The 17,166-nt window shown below is 35.6% G+C and overlaps 1 protein-coding gene across 9 annotated transcripts; it reads right to left on the minus strand.

Annotated features, from left to right (window-relative positions):
- Nucleotides 1–1,896: 1,896 nt before the first annotated feature.
- LOC101249708 (helicase protein MOM1) lies at nt 1,897–15,250 on the minus strand. Of its 9 annotated transcripts, none has more exons than XM_010315125.4 (14): nt 14,984–15,250; nt 12,691–13,207; nt 12,272–12,450; nt 11,557–11,661; nt 7,823–9,142; nt 7,101–7,523; nt 6,891–7,022; nt 6,596–6,809; nt 4,875–5,632; nt 4,657–4,740; nt 3,156–3,249; nt 2,987–3,069; nt 2,293–2,341; nt 1,897–2,177 (listed from the first exon to the last, which is right to left on the minus strand). In XM_010315125.4, the coding sequence occupies exons 2-10, from the start codon at nt 13,199–13,201 to the stop codon at nt 4,711–4,713; spliced, it is 3,672 nt and encodes a 1,223-aa protein (XP_010313427.2). In that variant the 5' UTR covers nt 13,202–13,207; nt 14,984–15,250; the 3' UTR covers nt 1,897–2,177; nt 2,293–2,341; nt 2,987–3,069; nt 3,156–3,249; nt 4,657–4,710. The 9 variants fall into 9 exon arrangements, with proteins under 9 accessions (XP_010313427.2, XP_025884225.2, XP_069146851.1 ...); XM_026028440.2 differs by having other exon boundaries at nt 4,657–4,793; XM_069290750.1 differs by lacking the exon at nt 3,156–3,249 and having other exon boundaries at nt 7,140–7,523.
- Between the last annotated feature and the right edge of the window lie 1,916 nt (nt 15,251–17,166).

Below are 17,166 nucleotides of genomic sequence, written 5' to 3' on the forward strand. Positions count from 1 at the left end.
TTTAAATACTAAATTTTGTTATATTGATAAAGAGAATTTAATAGTTGTGATTATATGTTGATAATTAGGATATAATATAGTTTTAGATTGTAAATGTTATTGTTCAATGGTAAAAACCCCACCTCAAATTTGAGTATTTAATTTATAAAACACGAACTATTTTTTTTGGGAGTTTCCATTTAAAAATATTATATATAAATGAATAGAAAATAAAATTAGTAGCAAAAAGTGAATAAAATAGTACCCAAAAAAAAAAAAAACTTTTCTTAAAAGTGCTCAATGGAAGTAGACAAAAACTACTGATTTGTGGGAACACAATTGCCACCACTGTGATCATTACATCACTAGTGACTATATTTATACATTTTTAAATAAAAAATAATCTTTGAATTTTAAAAAGTTTATCTTACAATATACCCTAATAATCATATGTTATGATTTATCAAAAACTGATTTTCTATCTTCAAGAAATATAAAGTTAGCATACATATTAGTACTTGTAGAATTACAGGGTGGAGCCAACATATAATTAGAGGGTTCATCTGAATCTTCTTTTCCAAAAAATATTACTATTTAGATATCGAACCCCATCAATTCGTAAAACGTTAGAAGAAATAAGAATCTATCTACGGAACTTTTAATAAGTGTATATTCAACAAGTGGAATAGTCATATAAGATTTAGTTGAAAACTTGGAGTTCTTCTAATAAAATTTAGTTTTGTAAAATATGGTGGTCAAAAGCTGCTTTATTAGGTAAATCTTTTTATCTCATTTTCTAATTATAGTAGCTAAAAAGTGGAGTAATCTAAAATTTCAACTTTTCTTTGTTTTAACGAGTCAAATTAATTTGAATTCATGTTATGTAAAATTCATTCCGAAGAAACGCTCTCTAACAATGATTTATATTCAAAGCTGACACTTAGAGGGTCAAACTGACTTGAAAGCTGATTTTTGACTTATTTAGCTGTTTGGCAATACTCAAAATAACTTATTTTAAGTTTAAAAAAAAACTTATTTTAAGCCAAAAGTTAAAAGCTGGAGTAAGGGTGTTTTTTTTTTTTAGCTTATAACCTGTTTTAAGTTGACCACATTTTTATCTTTTTGTCTTAATATTTTTATACAATCTCCAAATTACCCACATAACCCTAACATCTCTTTCTTCCATTTTTCCCTTTTCACGTTTGGCATAGCAACTTCAGCACTTTTATCCAAACACATAATTACTTATTTTAAAAATAAGTTTCAGCACTTTCAAAAGTACTTTTTTAAAGCTGCTTTTATTAAGCCCATCCAAACGGGCCCTTAGATGGAAGTAGCAACCTCATCCGCTGAACCATATCGATAAATTCAAGCTACTAGAACCTTAGGAGTTGACATTTTATATTTAATTGCAAGTATTTTATATTGGAAACAAATTCCAATTTTGGACTTTTTAATATCTTATAAGAAACTTTATATCTTGAATTGCTGACATTTGAAAATAAATATTCTAGGTGTAATGTAAGTTCAATAAACATAAACAAAACATTCCAGTTTCGAGAACTTGAGCTTATTTTTATTTAATATAAATACAAAAGTGTAATATTTGTTTTGATTGTTAAATTATATTGCATCGCATTATTTAAATTCATTGTTAGCTAACGATGAAACTCATTTTTATGCAACGACTTCACTACCTTAGTATTTTCTTCTCATTATGTCTTTACTTAATATTTAATAATTATATTTTATCTACAAACCTTACATTTTCAAAGTAGCTCTACCCTGTATTCTACTTTTCTCGTAGGTTTATCATTCAAACTATGAATGTGCGACTTTATGCAACGACAGAAAACGATATCTACCCTGTATCCTACTTTTCCCGTAGATTTATCATTCAAACTATGAATGTGCGACTTTATGCAACGACAGAAAACGATATAATCATTTAGAACACACAATACATTATGGAGTAACACGTAGCAACCATTCAAACAAGAGTCTTAGGGTAATATTTTACATCACCTTTCATCAGTTTCATCTTTTGTCTGCTCTGTGCTTTTGGTTCTTCATTTGATCTTTTACCTCTGATCAAATTTTTTCTGTGCATCATCGGTCTGCGTTTTCGTTTTTGAGCAAAGCTGAATTTGGGGTTGGAGGGAGGTCTTTGGAGGCCCTTATTATTGAGCCACCCTTGCCTGCAAATGAAAAAGGAACCATTGTTGCTCGAGTAAACGTGGATAATGCACTCTGAAAGGAAAAGAAGAAACAAGAAATACGTCTTATTTACTTCAACGCATAGAGAATTCGAACCTGAATTTGATTCTTTAGACAAGTAATGGAGGACTGGAGGTGCCTGAACCTGCAACAAAGTTTCCTCCTTGTGAGAATTGGATATATGACTATGACATTATATTATGTTCGGCCAATCTTCTAAAATCAACTTAGTGTTTTTCAGCAAAGTACTTATGGTGAGAAACAGATTGTGTTTGGCTAATCAATTTGAAACACGCTTTTGAGCAACAATTAGTGTTTGGTCGAACTTCAAGGAAGTACTTTCAAAGAGGAAATAAACACCAACGCGGCTCTTTAGGATAAAAAGACACGATGTCTGGTTCTAATAGTATAACAGCTACGGCTCCTTACACTATAAAATCACCCTAGTTTTTTTTCTAGTGCCACACCATAGTAAGCCTCCAACTCGTTCACTATTATAACAAGGGTGTTTTTATCGTGTAAGGAGTTGTAGCTGTAATATAATAGAACCCGACATCATGTCTTTCGTCCTAAAGAGTCTGGTTTATTTTTTCGGAAGTACTTTTGGAGAGAAGCTACTTTTTTCATCTTCAGCTTCTACTCAAAGTCACTTTTTGTTCTCCAAAAATATTGGCTAAACACCTCAACTTGGAGAAGCTTTGGCCTAACAGGTTAGTAACTAGAGAAGGAGTGAAGCTGGCTTGTTAAGAAAAAAATGATACACTGAATGTAGGTTCTGCCAATTAAATACCTTGACATGGGGAGAAACTAGCTTTTGCAGGGCAGCAATCTTGTCCGTTAGGCCTCTCCACAACTTTTTTTCCCCAATGGCACCTGCAACATTAAATAACACCCTTCATGAAGCTAGTCACTTGATCTGTGCTGCTGCTTGAGGTAATCTTTACTGGAAACTGGATTACCTCTTTATCATCACGAAACAGGGAAAAGAAGAAAACCACAAAGGGGTTGTTTGGTTGTTGGTTAGAGTTATGCAGGAATTAATTATTCCAGATCCTGCATATATTAACGAAGAGTCCCTAGTAACTTATACATGTATTAGTTACGTGAAATTTTGTTTTGATAAGCAAGATTCAAAAGTGTACATCACGAAAAATGTACATGACTGCCAAAGCGGGCATACTTACTTTTCCTCAGTTTGGTTGCCCAGTTGTGATAAATATAATTTTTTGTATAAGCTAGTAAGCTACTTGCGAGAAAAGATAGTTTGTTTTCATTAGCTCTTTACCAGTGAGATGTTCTTTCTCCAAGGTCAAACTTAAATCTCTGTTTCACATGCAACCTATGAAAGAGTCAGAAATGTGTGCAAAAGGGCATTTCCTATCATGGATCTAGAAGTGAAGTATCAAAGTATTAGTTATGTAACCAATAATTTGGCTGCATTATCAATCCATTAAAACAATACTCAATGTCAACCTATCACCCGTTCCAATGTTCTCTATGATGTAGCTGAGTAATTCAAGGTATTACACAAGACACAAAATGTAAGAAAAAAATGGTACCCTGGAAGAAATACAAATCACAGTATTCGGGAGTAACACCATAGGTAACGATATGTGTTCTCTCATTTTTCTTTTCAAGTGGCAACTGCTGTAAATGAACCCTATTCTTTGCCAACAAATGAAGGAGTCGAAAGATATGGCCAAGAGAAGATTGCCAACATTAACATAATATTAGAAGAATACAAAAGGTCTTGGAAACATATATAATTAATAAAATATTATGTCAGATAGTAGGATAAACAGCAAACGCAAATATTTCATCAACTTTTGGTTGCAGTCTCTTGCTGCTTTTATTTGGTGGTAGTGTAATAATGAGATGTGGACAACAATTAAAGCAAGATAATGGTACAAAAAATGGACAAAAAAGAACGATGAAAAGTCACTAGTAATGGTTAGTGTTAAAGAAAACGATAATGATTGTTGGCAACTTAGCCTCATAACTTTTGGACTCATATTGTATTGGACTCACGCCAAAAGACACATGTTGAAATTTCATCGATCTATACTTCCAAAAGCATAAGAAGATGCCAAGTTCATTTATGAACACCCTTGTTAGTTTTATATGAGACGTTTCACAAATAATCAAGAGCTTCTTTGTCCTACTGTCACCTCTGAATACATATAAGAGTAACAAAAGATTTGGATCGATTTTTAACTAACTAGACTTCTACTTTAGGGTTCAACTTTATTTCATAAGACCCTAAAAATACTAAATGTCGTGTGATTTTTCCAGGTTCATATGATTGAAAATGGGATAACCTTTGAGAGGTTGTAGATTACGGATTCATACGTAATCTACACGATGATATTCCAATATAAATACAGACATAATTGGAGCATATAAAGCTATGTTACTCATGAACCTAAAAATATAGAGCAGGTGGAGGGGAGAGATGCGTACCCAGATTTTTCCCCAAAGCTTCCTCTCCCAAGGTTAAATTTGGTTAGACCTCTGTTAATGCCTCTGACAGCTTTCTTTCCCATTCTGCATTTTTCATTTTTCTAAAAAGGAAGTTTCCATACATACAGATAGAAGAGCTGACCCACATATACACAAGAAAATCCACTTCATTATTCAACAGTTCAGTCATCATCGGACACACAAACAACACAACTTACATTAGTAGCTGGCTCTGAAGAGATAGGACCTCTCTGTACACTGCCCAGTGAATGAAAATCAGACAGGTCTAATGGATCAAAGTTACAGTCGATATCTGGTAAAGGTGGCATAAAATTAGGCCTGTTTGCACGAGATCGATTCTCCATTTCTTGAAGCAGTTCCCGTGCTGAGAGAGATGGCTTTTGTATAGCAGGCAGTCCTCCAAGTCCAAGGTCCAAGGACGTATTCCTAGAATCAGAAAGATTTACAGGTAATTGTTGCACTATGGGTGGCTGTATTGGATTTTGAAGTGTTGATCGAAGAGATGCAGCCATGTAAATGGGTCGTGGATGAACTGGCATGCCATTAGGAAGGGTTGATGGACTGCTAAGAGGGGTTGATGTTGGTCCCTTGAAACGCTGAAGATGTGGGGCTGGAGCACGAACTTCGCCGCCTAATCGATGATTACCCCTGGAAGGAGTGATTGCACTAATGAGAGGCGGCGGCCTGCTTATACTTCCTGCAGGAAATGTGGTTGAACGACTAACAGCAGCAGGTTGGCTAGATGAAGATGAACCAGCAACAGATGAAGATCTTAATGGAGGCAAACAAGTTTCTGCAGATTGCACTGAACAATTAGCAACTGGCGAAGATGAGACAACAGTCTGCTGGGCCTCCACAGGTTGGCGAGCTGAGGATGAACCACTCATTGGGGAAGATCTTAAACTCTGCTGCTGCCGTACCTGATCTTGATGCGGCACATAACCAGGAGGCACAACTGGAAAGAAAAAAATTTCATTGCTTAAAGAAACAATAGATACTAAAATCAAGTTGTTGTTTTTTTGACAAAGGTAACAAGTTTTTGTTTAAATCTTCAGCACTAAGGCTGGTCCCAAAAATTTACATCACAGAACTACTTACAACTGAGTAGGCTCAGCAACCCAAAAAAAAGGAAAATCTATCTCTAGATCCTATCTCATCTTACAAGGATCCTAAGATGTCTACAATCGCTACAGGATCATCTATATATTCCGAACTACACCAATAGCAAAAAGTGATAATGCAGTTCGTTTTAATCCTATGCAGAAGACTGCTAACACTTTCAAAACATCTCGAATTTCTCTCCTTCCAAATGGTCCACCATATCACTGTACTAAAAACAAGTTTTTCATGTTGTGCTAATTGCTGAAAATTATACATGTGATGCACGATCCTTATATAATTAGATAAAAATGAGTTTTATGTGGGCCTTTGAACTAGATACAGACCAAGTACACTTGTTTACTATAAGCAAATTAGCAATCTGAGGCATCAAATAACATAACTTCAAGAACAGCAAGGAATTCTGGGTTGTAATTTGAGATACATGAGGCCTCAGCAAGATATAGAATTTGGCTAAAGACATTAAGCCTGCGACGTAGAGGTCATGGTTCATTCCAAGAATGGGACTTAATCAAGAAGATTTAGCTGGTAGATATGCTGAACAGAACAATATTTGTGTTTAGAGGCCACAAAAAAGTTGAAGTCAACAACACAATTTCCCTATGTCATAATTAATGTTGGTAAACAGCAAATGTAGAGCCCTCTCTACCTTCATAAGGTAGGGATAAGTCTGCATACACACCACTCTCCCCAAACCCCACTTGTGGGATTACACTGGGTATGTTGTTGTAAACAGGAACTATACAACTAATGTTTAGGAACAAATAATACAAAAAAATTATAATACTTTGCTGTATACCTGGAAGATCAGAAATTTTGACATCCATGAATGTAAATCTGAAAGCATCAACAAGAGCTTTATTCATGAGAATTTTGTTCTGATTCATATCAAGCTCCTTCTTCTTCAAAAGATATGTTGCCTCAACCTCCTGAAGCTTTAAATCATATTTCTTGCGGATTGGTGCTATAGCCTCTTCTATCTCTTTCTTGCACTCAGATCTCAAATGCAATTTCTGTTCAAAGAGAGGAAAACAGGTTAATAGTATGATGCATGGAGTCCTGAGATATAATCATGGAGGATATTGGTCACAAACCATATCCTCAAGGCCCTTTGTCACTTGTTCTTTTTCTTTATGTATTCTTTCCCATTCTATATGAAGAGGGTCAACATGGAAAGGAAGAGCCAAATTACAAGTGGCCATCTGATGGGCAGGACGCACGGATCCCTGAACAAAGGCAACATTAGTGTTAGTCTGAGAGATTACTTGACTAGGAAGTACATAGATTCAGTATTGAGAACATACACACGGATTCATAGTTGATTGAGGATGCACTCTACTCACTGCTGGTAGGGAAGATTGATTGAGGGTAACCCTAACGTCTGACTGAACACATCCACAAGGCTCCAGATTGTCCCCAACTGGAGATACAGCTTGATGTGAAGGTCCTGCTGCATAAGGAGAGGATCCACGGATTGGAATAGAGTTTCTTTCATCCTGGGCTTGAGGTGCAGACTCCCTGCGAGTATGGTGAGCGGAAATGGGAACATCATCATCTACTCTGTGATGTTGCTCACAATTGCCAGCTAAAATAGCTTCAGAAGTGTTGTTTATATTATATCCAGAAACAGGTTCAGTTTGGATTTCAATCTGATTTTCACCAGGTGGCAAATCATTATTGTGTGTTCCATTATCTCCTGAAGACCGGGAACATTCATCTAAATTTACCTGATCCAGTAGAAGTGAAAAACTATCAATAACAGATCAATCTGATTATATCCATAACTCATTGAAAGAAAATGCATGTGCTTGTACAACATGTACACGATTTTTGGGAGATATAAGTGAAAGGACACCTGAGATAACAGTAACTTACTTTACTGATACGGAATGCATATCCTCTATTAAAATTATTTTAACTAGCTCAGGGAAACCCTTAAACAACTTGTGTCCAGATTTAGAACCTAAACAGAGAACAGGATGATCTAACACACGCATCATAAACGTCAACACAAAAGCAAACATACTGGATTTTGTGCTAAAGAACTAGCATCATCTGAAGTAGGAACTGCTGCTACACAAGGCATGTCTGCTGACAATTCCTCTGGAGTTATTTGGTTTCCGTCAATGGGGCCAACTTCGTCTCTCTGGTTTTCAACAACATTTGGCAACAAAGGATTATTTTCTGTAACCAATTCTTGAATAGTATTATTTACTTCAGATAATTTATCATGTCCAACAGCTTCATCAAGAGAAACTTCAGATACTTCCAAACAGACTCTACTTCGCTTGTCCGATGCAACTTCACCAGTATGTTCTTTGCGAGACAGAGGAACCTTGCAAGCAATTTCCTCTTCACTGCCACCTGAATTACTGGCCTCATTGGACTGCTTAACAGCAACAACTGATGCTCTCCCCATGGATGTGATGTCAGCTAGCTCATCCGAAACTGAAGCTGCTAAAACATTAGTAGATTGAACAGGAAGAATATGGCACGCATCTGGAGAAGACGCAGGTGCATCAGATACTGCCATGTCACCCTGCAAACCAGAGACAGCTGTCTTAGGAATACTGTCAGAGACATTTAAATTTTCCTGCGACCACACCATCTCGTCTCCTGAATAATGGCCCCTATCAGAGGAGTTCTCTCTGGTCTGCTGCGATGAAACCTTCTGCATTTCCTCATTCCTCATAGCAGAGTATTTAGCCTCAAGCTCTTTCAGTTGCTGATCCTTTAGGCGTGTGTGCATTTCAATTTTCTTTGCAAACTTAATTTCTACTGATTTTTGACCATCCTTCGTTGCTGCAGTCTCACCATGTATAGCGCGAAGAACAGCTATCTCCAGTCCGCGCTCCTCCTCTAGCACTTCTTTTTTCTTCTCCCAGATTCTATGGAACTCCTCAATTCTCTCATGTTCCTCTTGTTCCAGCATGGACATTCGTTTGCCATGTCCACATTGAACCTCCTTAATCACCTTTTCCCTTTGACTATCCCAAAGTTTTTCTGTAGGTGCCACAGTGCCTTCTCCACTCAACTCATTATCTTGTAGCCTGTCAATGACATCAGTTTCCACATTCAGTGGGGCAGATATTCCAGCTTGTGATATGCTTTCCTTATATGGTTCTTCTCCAACAGATTTCACTGGTGATATAGAATATCTTGAAGAGCTTGAAGCATTACCCCTCTGATCCGATCTCCGCAAGAACATCTTCTTTAAGGAACGCAGCTTCAAATAGACATTGTTTGCCTCTTCTTTAGTGCATCTGAACTGTAACCGTTGTTTTACGAGCAAGAATATATCATCTTTGTCAATCTTTTCCTTTAAGATTGAAGCTGCAGTCCAAGACTGTAAAGTTACAGTAAATTAACAGGAATAAGAACACAACTATCGTAAAATGAACATGTAAATTTAAGGCTACTTTAAAGACATCTCAAACTGCAAGAAGAGTCATGAACTGAGACAAACCCTTTTCCTCAAGCTTTCATACACACAAACTACTTTACCACTAGAAATTGAGCATGTTAAGACTTGTGAACTTCACAATTTTGGTCTATCAATGATTGATCCAGATACACTCCATTCAAATTCAATGTTCCAAGATATGTTTAATTATGTTAACAGTGATGAAAATGATTTTTCCTATCAAAGAATTATGTAAAGTACTACCTTCTCCATAAACAAGAAGAGTCCAACCCATATACAAATCATGCAAAAGTAAGAACTTCATAACAGAAGTTGTGTTTATGGCTGATGTTCAACATCCTAGATTTGATCAGAATGGAATCAAGTAGTTTTCAGGAAAAGAGGGATCTTTCCTTTTGTGGTCAAGGAGGTAGCTAACGGGATAGCAAAAATCGAGTAGCAGGTACTTAGAAAATGAAACCTATTATCTGTGATAAAGATATCACTAGGGCTTGCTTAACCAAAAACGTTCTTCCAGAGTCGAATGCTCATATTTTTATTCAACAACAAAATGCAAGACCTGATATTAATGTCAAAAATATAGAATTTGATGAAGCTGTTCAAAAAGGTGGAATTGGTACCCGCTATGGTTTTTTAATCTCCCAATAATCCAGTTCTATATGTTTTAAACCTCGAATTCTGGAGCTATTAGATCCCTTCAAATTTCAATATCAAAAGACACCTTTAGACTAAACTATTGATGAGTGGATAAATGCGGGTGAAACATCTTTAATGAGATGAAAGTGGAACGACTCAATCACGTGTTTTTAACTTTCCAACCTTGCATGGTTGAGGTGACGAAAGCTAAAGGTGGGAACAGCTACAAAGTGTTACACATGAGAAAGGAACGACAAGAATGAGAAGGAAGAAATCTTTTGATTCAACTTTGTTATGATATTGATGTAGTCAATGAAGCTAATACTCTACTTCAAAGATGATATGGGATATAAGCAATTCAATGTTACCAGGAAAACATCCTTTTTGTAAAGTTTGTTGTACCTATTTTGTAGCCTTGACATTTTGTATCTTTTCTATGACCTCTTTTTTAATTAGAATCAGACATTTAGAGATGCAACTGTTATTTAGTCTAAGTAGTTTTATCCTATTTGTAGAGACTCATGCACAATAACAGTTGTGAATATTAAGTCTATGTTTAACTTATGACTTAACATTTATCAATCTTCTGGCATGTTATGGACTTGCACTCGAATATGGTGATGCTAAAAGGGAAAATTCTTTGTTGAAACTATTTGTCTATACCTTTAATGGGCTAGCAAGTACTGTAATGTGGGGGGAATGGAAAGTACAACAAAATAGGAAAGAATATAAAAGTGACAAGCGTTGAAAAGATCTTACAAGCTGTAATCTTGACTTATAAGTGTTCATCAACTTCTCTACCAGGTAGAAGAATCACAACTGACTCGTTCTAAATCCAATGTGTCCATGTAATGCATTAGATAATTGATGGTAATGGTGTTCTTTTTTTTAAGATAGGTAACAGTAATGATGGGAAGGGTGTTATTGGAATTTTAGAAGTAAAGAAAAACCAAATTAGGAAAGAGACATTCTTTTCTTTTTTTGATAACCGTGGTGGTGGGGCAAGCTTTGCGCGGCACCTAGACTAATTCCACAGGGTACCTCCCACTAGCATCAGGTACCAAGTAACTCTATCCACCAAGGCTAGAACAGATGAGAAGAAATCATCTAGTTGTTTTGTCACTGCTGGGATGTGAACTTGAGACCTCACGGTGCTCAACCCACTTCATTGACCACCAGGTAGCCACACCCTTGGGTGCAAGAGGCATTATTTTTAAAACAGACTAAAAACGAAAAGTAAGACATAATTGAAACAGAGGGAGTAGCACTTATGAAGTGAAGCATCCAATCTATGCATTCCAATAGTCCCATGCCCAAAAGAAATGTATTGGCACTTGAAGTACTCTTCCTTTTTTTGAGAAAGGTTAAAGATATTGAAGTGCTTTTTTTCTAACTACTAGATCTAAGCTTGGCTCAACCTACATCCCGAAAATATCCTATATATTTTAATATACAATAGCTTTTCCAAAGGTCGGTAAGTCCCAAGAGCTAAATGAATATGAATCTCCTCAAATATAACTAAATTCAGATTTGCCAAGTCTCGGGTAGTTTCTAAGAGACAGCCTCCACTGCATAGAAAATAAAGAGAGATAACGAAATTCATCTTGCTTAAAATACAAAATATGTCAGAAGTACTTTATTGAAACATAAAAAAACAGGCAAAGAGATATCGGCAGTGGATGAGGAAAAAAAATGCTAACCAGAGATATCTGGAAGGCCTGTAAAATTGTTTCAGGCTCCCTACTAACGCGATGATTCTCCATAATATATTCCAGAAATTTTTCTGCCATATGTTTGATTACTTCCTGCATTTAGATTTTAGAGCCATATCAACACAAAGTAAATGACTGGGAGGTCATGACTAGGGTTCCCAATCCTTTAGTATATTTAGAAAGAGTGCTTACAAGTTAAATGTTGAGTATGGCAATCTTGCCAGAATAACTGTTCTCATTTTCCTTTATAAACATCACAAACATAACTTCAGTTTTTCCTATGAGATCTCAGACCAGCCCCAACCCACCACCCACAACCCCACCCATTTAATCAAATAAAAAGAACAAAGAATGGGAAAGAGAAACGGAGCTGAAACAATTTAGTCTTTGAAAGTGAATGATACAGAGCTTTAAGGAAAGAGTTACAACAAAAAACACGAGCATTCCAGTACGTTTCTCCTAAATGTTCTATTACTCAGGTAATTTTGTTAAAACCACTAACAAAGCTCTACTTAACACCCGAGGTAAGTTAACCAGGACGTACTCCTCTCACCTGAACAGACAACTAACCCTTGCTACATTTCCCAGAGTAAAACGCATTTTACACCATTTTGTAGGTATGATACTAGCATTCCCTTCCATAGGAAACTAATAAAACAAAAATAAAATAAAATTATAAGACATGTAATGTAAAAGTCAATACCGAAACTTTTATCACTCCAAAAAGTTTTGCCATCTCAGCTTTCAGATGGTTATGGAGGCTTTTCTGCTCATTGTATAGCATTCTTCTTTCTTCAGGCTCAACCAGGTCTGCCTCATGCAACAGGCTAGATTGAGATTTAGTACCATGCTCCCCATCAGTACCATCATCTTCACAAGCATCTGAACCCAACAAAAATATACGAATTGTTACTTAAGAGGTGCCACATGTAATCTATCAGCAAGACCATGTTCATCTAGAAACAGCTAAATATATGTTGCTATAAACATATACTGACAGAAGGACAATATATTGAATATGATTGACTCAAGAACTACGCCAATTTGACAATAAAAAGGAGAAGAAAAATAGTACTCCTAAGAAAATGAGAATTTCAAAGGACCAATTGGCTTTCGCCCTACCTGATGCAGTATCTTCTTTCTTCTGTTTTTTGAATGATTTGTAAGTTATGTCATCCATTTTTTTCCTTTTTAAATCAATAGGTGTTGTAGCATTCTTCTTGGTAGTGCTTGAACTTTCAGATTCCATCGTCAGCTTCTTCACAATCTTCTCTCGTTTCTCCTCCTTTATACCAGACGAAATGGATTCTGTGCCTAAGTACTTTGATCTTGACAAAGTAGAGCACCTTTCAGACCTTCTTAAAGGGCTTGGAGTGTTCTGTTGTTCAATTCCCACAGACTTCTTCTTAGCAGGAGGCAGGGCTGGGGCCCGCTTCTCAAGGCGCTCAGACTTCCTTTTACTTACAGGGGTTAAATCTATTTGTTTAGATGAGGTTTCCTTAACAGACGATCTTGTGCATCTATCTGTCTTTCCCGGGTCACCACTTGATGATCCTTTGCTAACCAGTTTGTTTTTTGAGTTATTACTATAATTATCCCTACTTTTGCTCCCGGATCCAGCATCAATGGCCATCTTCAGCTGTGACAAATAAACCTTGAATTACATCAGACAATTCTTACTACTCCAAGTACTAAAAGATGCAGTAATCTGATGCAGAAAAAATAATGCTCCCCGACAACAATTGATGCTGAAAAATAAAAGGGTGCGACAATAAAAGCCATCTTGCAACAAGGCTTTATCCAAATTTGCTCAAGCCCACTGGAAAATCCAGTAAAAGACAATTATCCTGGAAACCACCATTACATTGTCTTGGAAGCAGTTTACCCGACCCAAAACTCAACTACATGCCCCATCTCTCAGAAAAATTACAAATAGTTTTGCTACATGCAAATTGCAGTTCCAAAAAATATTATCACAAAACAAATTATTTTGACCTAAATTTCAAAAGGATCTAGTTCGTTCACTTGTACCAAAGCAATCCCCAGTCTGCTATCAGGGTATCACTATTCAACATCAAGATTAGCTTATCCCTAAAGCCTAGCTGCAAGCATCTAAGCTCTGAAAGGATTTTGGGGGCGTTTGGTTTGGTTAGTCAAAAGATTCTGAAAAACATTTTCGCTACGAAAAAAAGTTCCTTAAATGAGGAAAATGACTTCCCTAAAAAAACAAGTTCCACGACCCCCCGAGTTAATTGTCTCCTCCCCACCAACCCAACATCCCCAATCCCCACCCACTGACCATCCCACCCCCGCCACCCCCACTCCCATGATATTTTGATAGATTTTTACTATATAAATGCTCTTGGGATAATATTTTTTTGCTTACTTACAAACAAAACAGAACAAGTAAAGATCCCACTTGTTTTCCATAACAACATTTTTATTCGTACTAGACAAATCCTTAGTTAAAAATAAAAATAGTAACATAATAAGTTTAAGCAGCAGATATGGGGTAAAGCATCTCTCATTTGTTTTTTTCTTTTTTTGAAGAATGGTAACATTTCAGATATGAGGGTACAGCATAGCGCTGTTGAAAAATGTTTAAGAAAATTTCTACTTTGAACTATTCACTTAGTAGCAGAACTCAATAATGTATATCTGTTCTGAAAAGAACTAGAATAAACCAAAAAAGGGGAATTTCAGAGTGCATAATTTTAGCTCAACTTCAAGAATCCAATTCCACTCAATTAAAACAAAAATATACAGTTAAAACAAAAATATACAGTCTGTCTCAACTCAAGAACATGACAAATACATACAAAATCAACCAAATATAGTGCAAAAACATGGCACAGTATGGTCCAGCTTCTCCAGCTGCTCTTCATACAAGTAACAACCTTGAATATTGTGAAAAGAAAACATTTTTACACCATGCAAGCGACGGTAATGTGCCAGAACATGTTCACTGCTATGAAACAGCAGAAACTTCCTCCTAAATTGTTCTGATGGAAACATACTTGTATATCACTTTTGAATAGAACTAGAATAAACCCCCAAAAAGGAACTTTTAAGCTAGCATTTGGCCATAGATTTGAAAATTTACCATCAAATATCTGTTTGGCTATAGATATTGAATCAGGTCTTCAAAAAAAAAAACTTCCAAAAACTGCATTTCCAAACACAACTTCAAGTTCCAAAATTCTAACAAAATCAACCAAAAATAGTGCAAAAACATGACACATTCAAATCCAACTACTCTACATATCGTGAAAAAAAAAAACAATTTTTACACCATGCATGCGGTCAGTAACACAAACATTGCAGTTAAATCAACCAAATAACATCACCATGAACATCAAAGAAAAAATCCAATCCAGAACAAGAATTTACAGTGATAACAACTCAAGAAACTTACTTTAAAACACCCCCAAATAACTGTACTGTGCAATAAAACTTGATTCACTTGCTATGAAACAGCAGAAAATTTTCTCCCAAATTGCTCCGATGCAAAACCCTACAGTCCCAAACCCCTAAAATTGAAATTTGTTACCGCGATTTTTACATTTAACGGGCCGAGATAACCCGGCAGGCGTTTCACTTTGTTGAAATACTTTATTACTAAGTGGACATTTGTACTCATTTGGATCTATCTAAGGAAATTTATGTCTCTTAGTCAACACCATTTCATCATTAGTCCATCCGTCGTATTATTTGACTCGATATAAAAAATTTTTAAAAAAATAATATTTTTTCTATTTAATATTCCTTCCGTTCTAATTATAATTACGTAATATTTGTAATATTATAAAATTAATGTATAAATTAATATAATATTCTTGAAAATAGATATTTGATCAACCTATGTCTTAGGAAACTAATACTCTCTTTGTTTAAAAAAGAATGACCTCATTTTCTTTTAGTCTGATTCAAAAAGAATGACTTCTTTCTTTTTTTTAATAACATTGACTTTTCACGTGGCGTGTTTAAGGCCACAATATCAAAAGACAATTTTGTAAGTTTAATTTAACTTTAATTTAGGACCACAAGATACAAAAATATTCTTTATACTCTTAAAATCCGTGTCAAGTAAAACCATGTCAATATTTATAAAACGGAGAGAGTAGCTAATTAATATCCATTGTAATTACTTCATACATTGATTAATTACTCTCTCACTATTGCACATTTCTATAAAATCTAAGTAGAACTAATATTCATGTAGGCAATCTATAATTGTAACTTTATTTATCAAAGTAGAACTAATATTCATTTAGGCAATCTATAATTATATTAAGATTAGATCAACATTGGGTGGCAACAGATGGTTGCTGACATGAAGAGCATCATGAGTTTGTTTATTGTTGGGTTGTCTCATTTGTCAAGCAAATAAGCAAAGGCAGCTTAGCTGATAGGAAATATGGACATAACAAGGCTGATGATCCAGACAAGTAAAGCAGATTGAAAAGAATAAGTTGAGGGATAGAGAAGAACTTAGAAACAAGAAAGATAAAACGTTAAGGAATGAGTCCGGACAAGAGTAAATCTTTCCAACATAAGCAAAAGGGACATGCTTTATCATCTACTAGTGTACCTATACAAAGGAGCACGTGTGAGTTCAATAATCAAAATTCACAAGACTTCAGAGCAAGACATGCATAGTCTCAAGGTAGTGGCACAAGGAGGTAATTGGACTTCTATATGTGCTAAGTGTGGTAGGAACCATCCAGGAACGTGTTGCGATAGCCCCACTAGTTACTTCAAGTGTGGTCAAGAGGGTCACTTCATGAAAGAGTGCTCTAAGAACATGCAGAGCGGTGGAAATATGGGTATTAGAGTGCCAATCTTCTTCAATTGCTCCACCAGACAGAGTTGCACCTAAAAGAGCTACTTCATGGACCGACAGAGGGGCAAACCATTTAAATGCTATCACTAATCGCCTAAAGCAAGTGATTTTTTTTTGGTTATACGAATATGATTTACAGACAACTACATTGGGATGATAATGTTATGTTTGTTGGGTACAAGTTGCCTCCTCCTCTTAGTTTCTCGATTTTTGTGCTTTTACAGGTAAAAGGTATAGTTAGGAGTATGCGCTGCTAGACATTTCGATTCGTGTTTCCACTAGCTTGTTTAATCATTTAAAATTACAAAAGTGATCATATAGATAACATCATAATTTATGTGTATCGTAAAATATGTCATGCATTTAATTAATATACCTAATGCTTGCATTTTTTATCGAGATACCTATTAGTCATATTACAGATGTTTGTATAAGGAAAATTTAGTCATATTGCACATGTTTGGCCTTAATGATAAGTAAGTCAAAATTCTTAAAAAGATTGGTGTATATTAAGTTATACTAGTGAGATGGGGTTGGATGCATTTTCTTCACTAATTGTGAAGTACAGTGAAATGTCATATAATCGTCTTTATCACACAACATAATACATAAACATGTTTTTTAACTTGACTTTAACGAATTTGTAGTATAAATTTGCTTAACAACGTAATTTTCCATTAAATAAATATCTGAGCATTCAAGCAACTTCAGTTATACGTAAACATGATTCTTAACTTGACTTCAACGAATAACTA

Source organism: Solanum lycopersicum, chromosome 11 (genome assembly GCF_036512215.1).
Source record: "Solanum lycopersicum chromosome 11, SLM_r2.1".
Lineage (NCBI taxonomy): Eukaryota > Viridiplantae > Streptophyta > Magnoliopsida > Solanales > Solanaceae > Solanum > Solanum lycopersicum.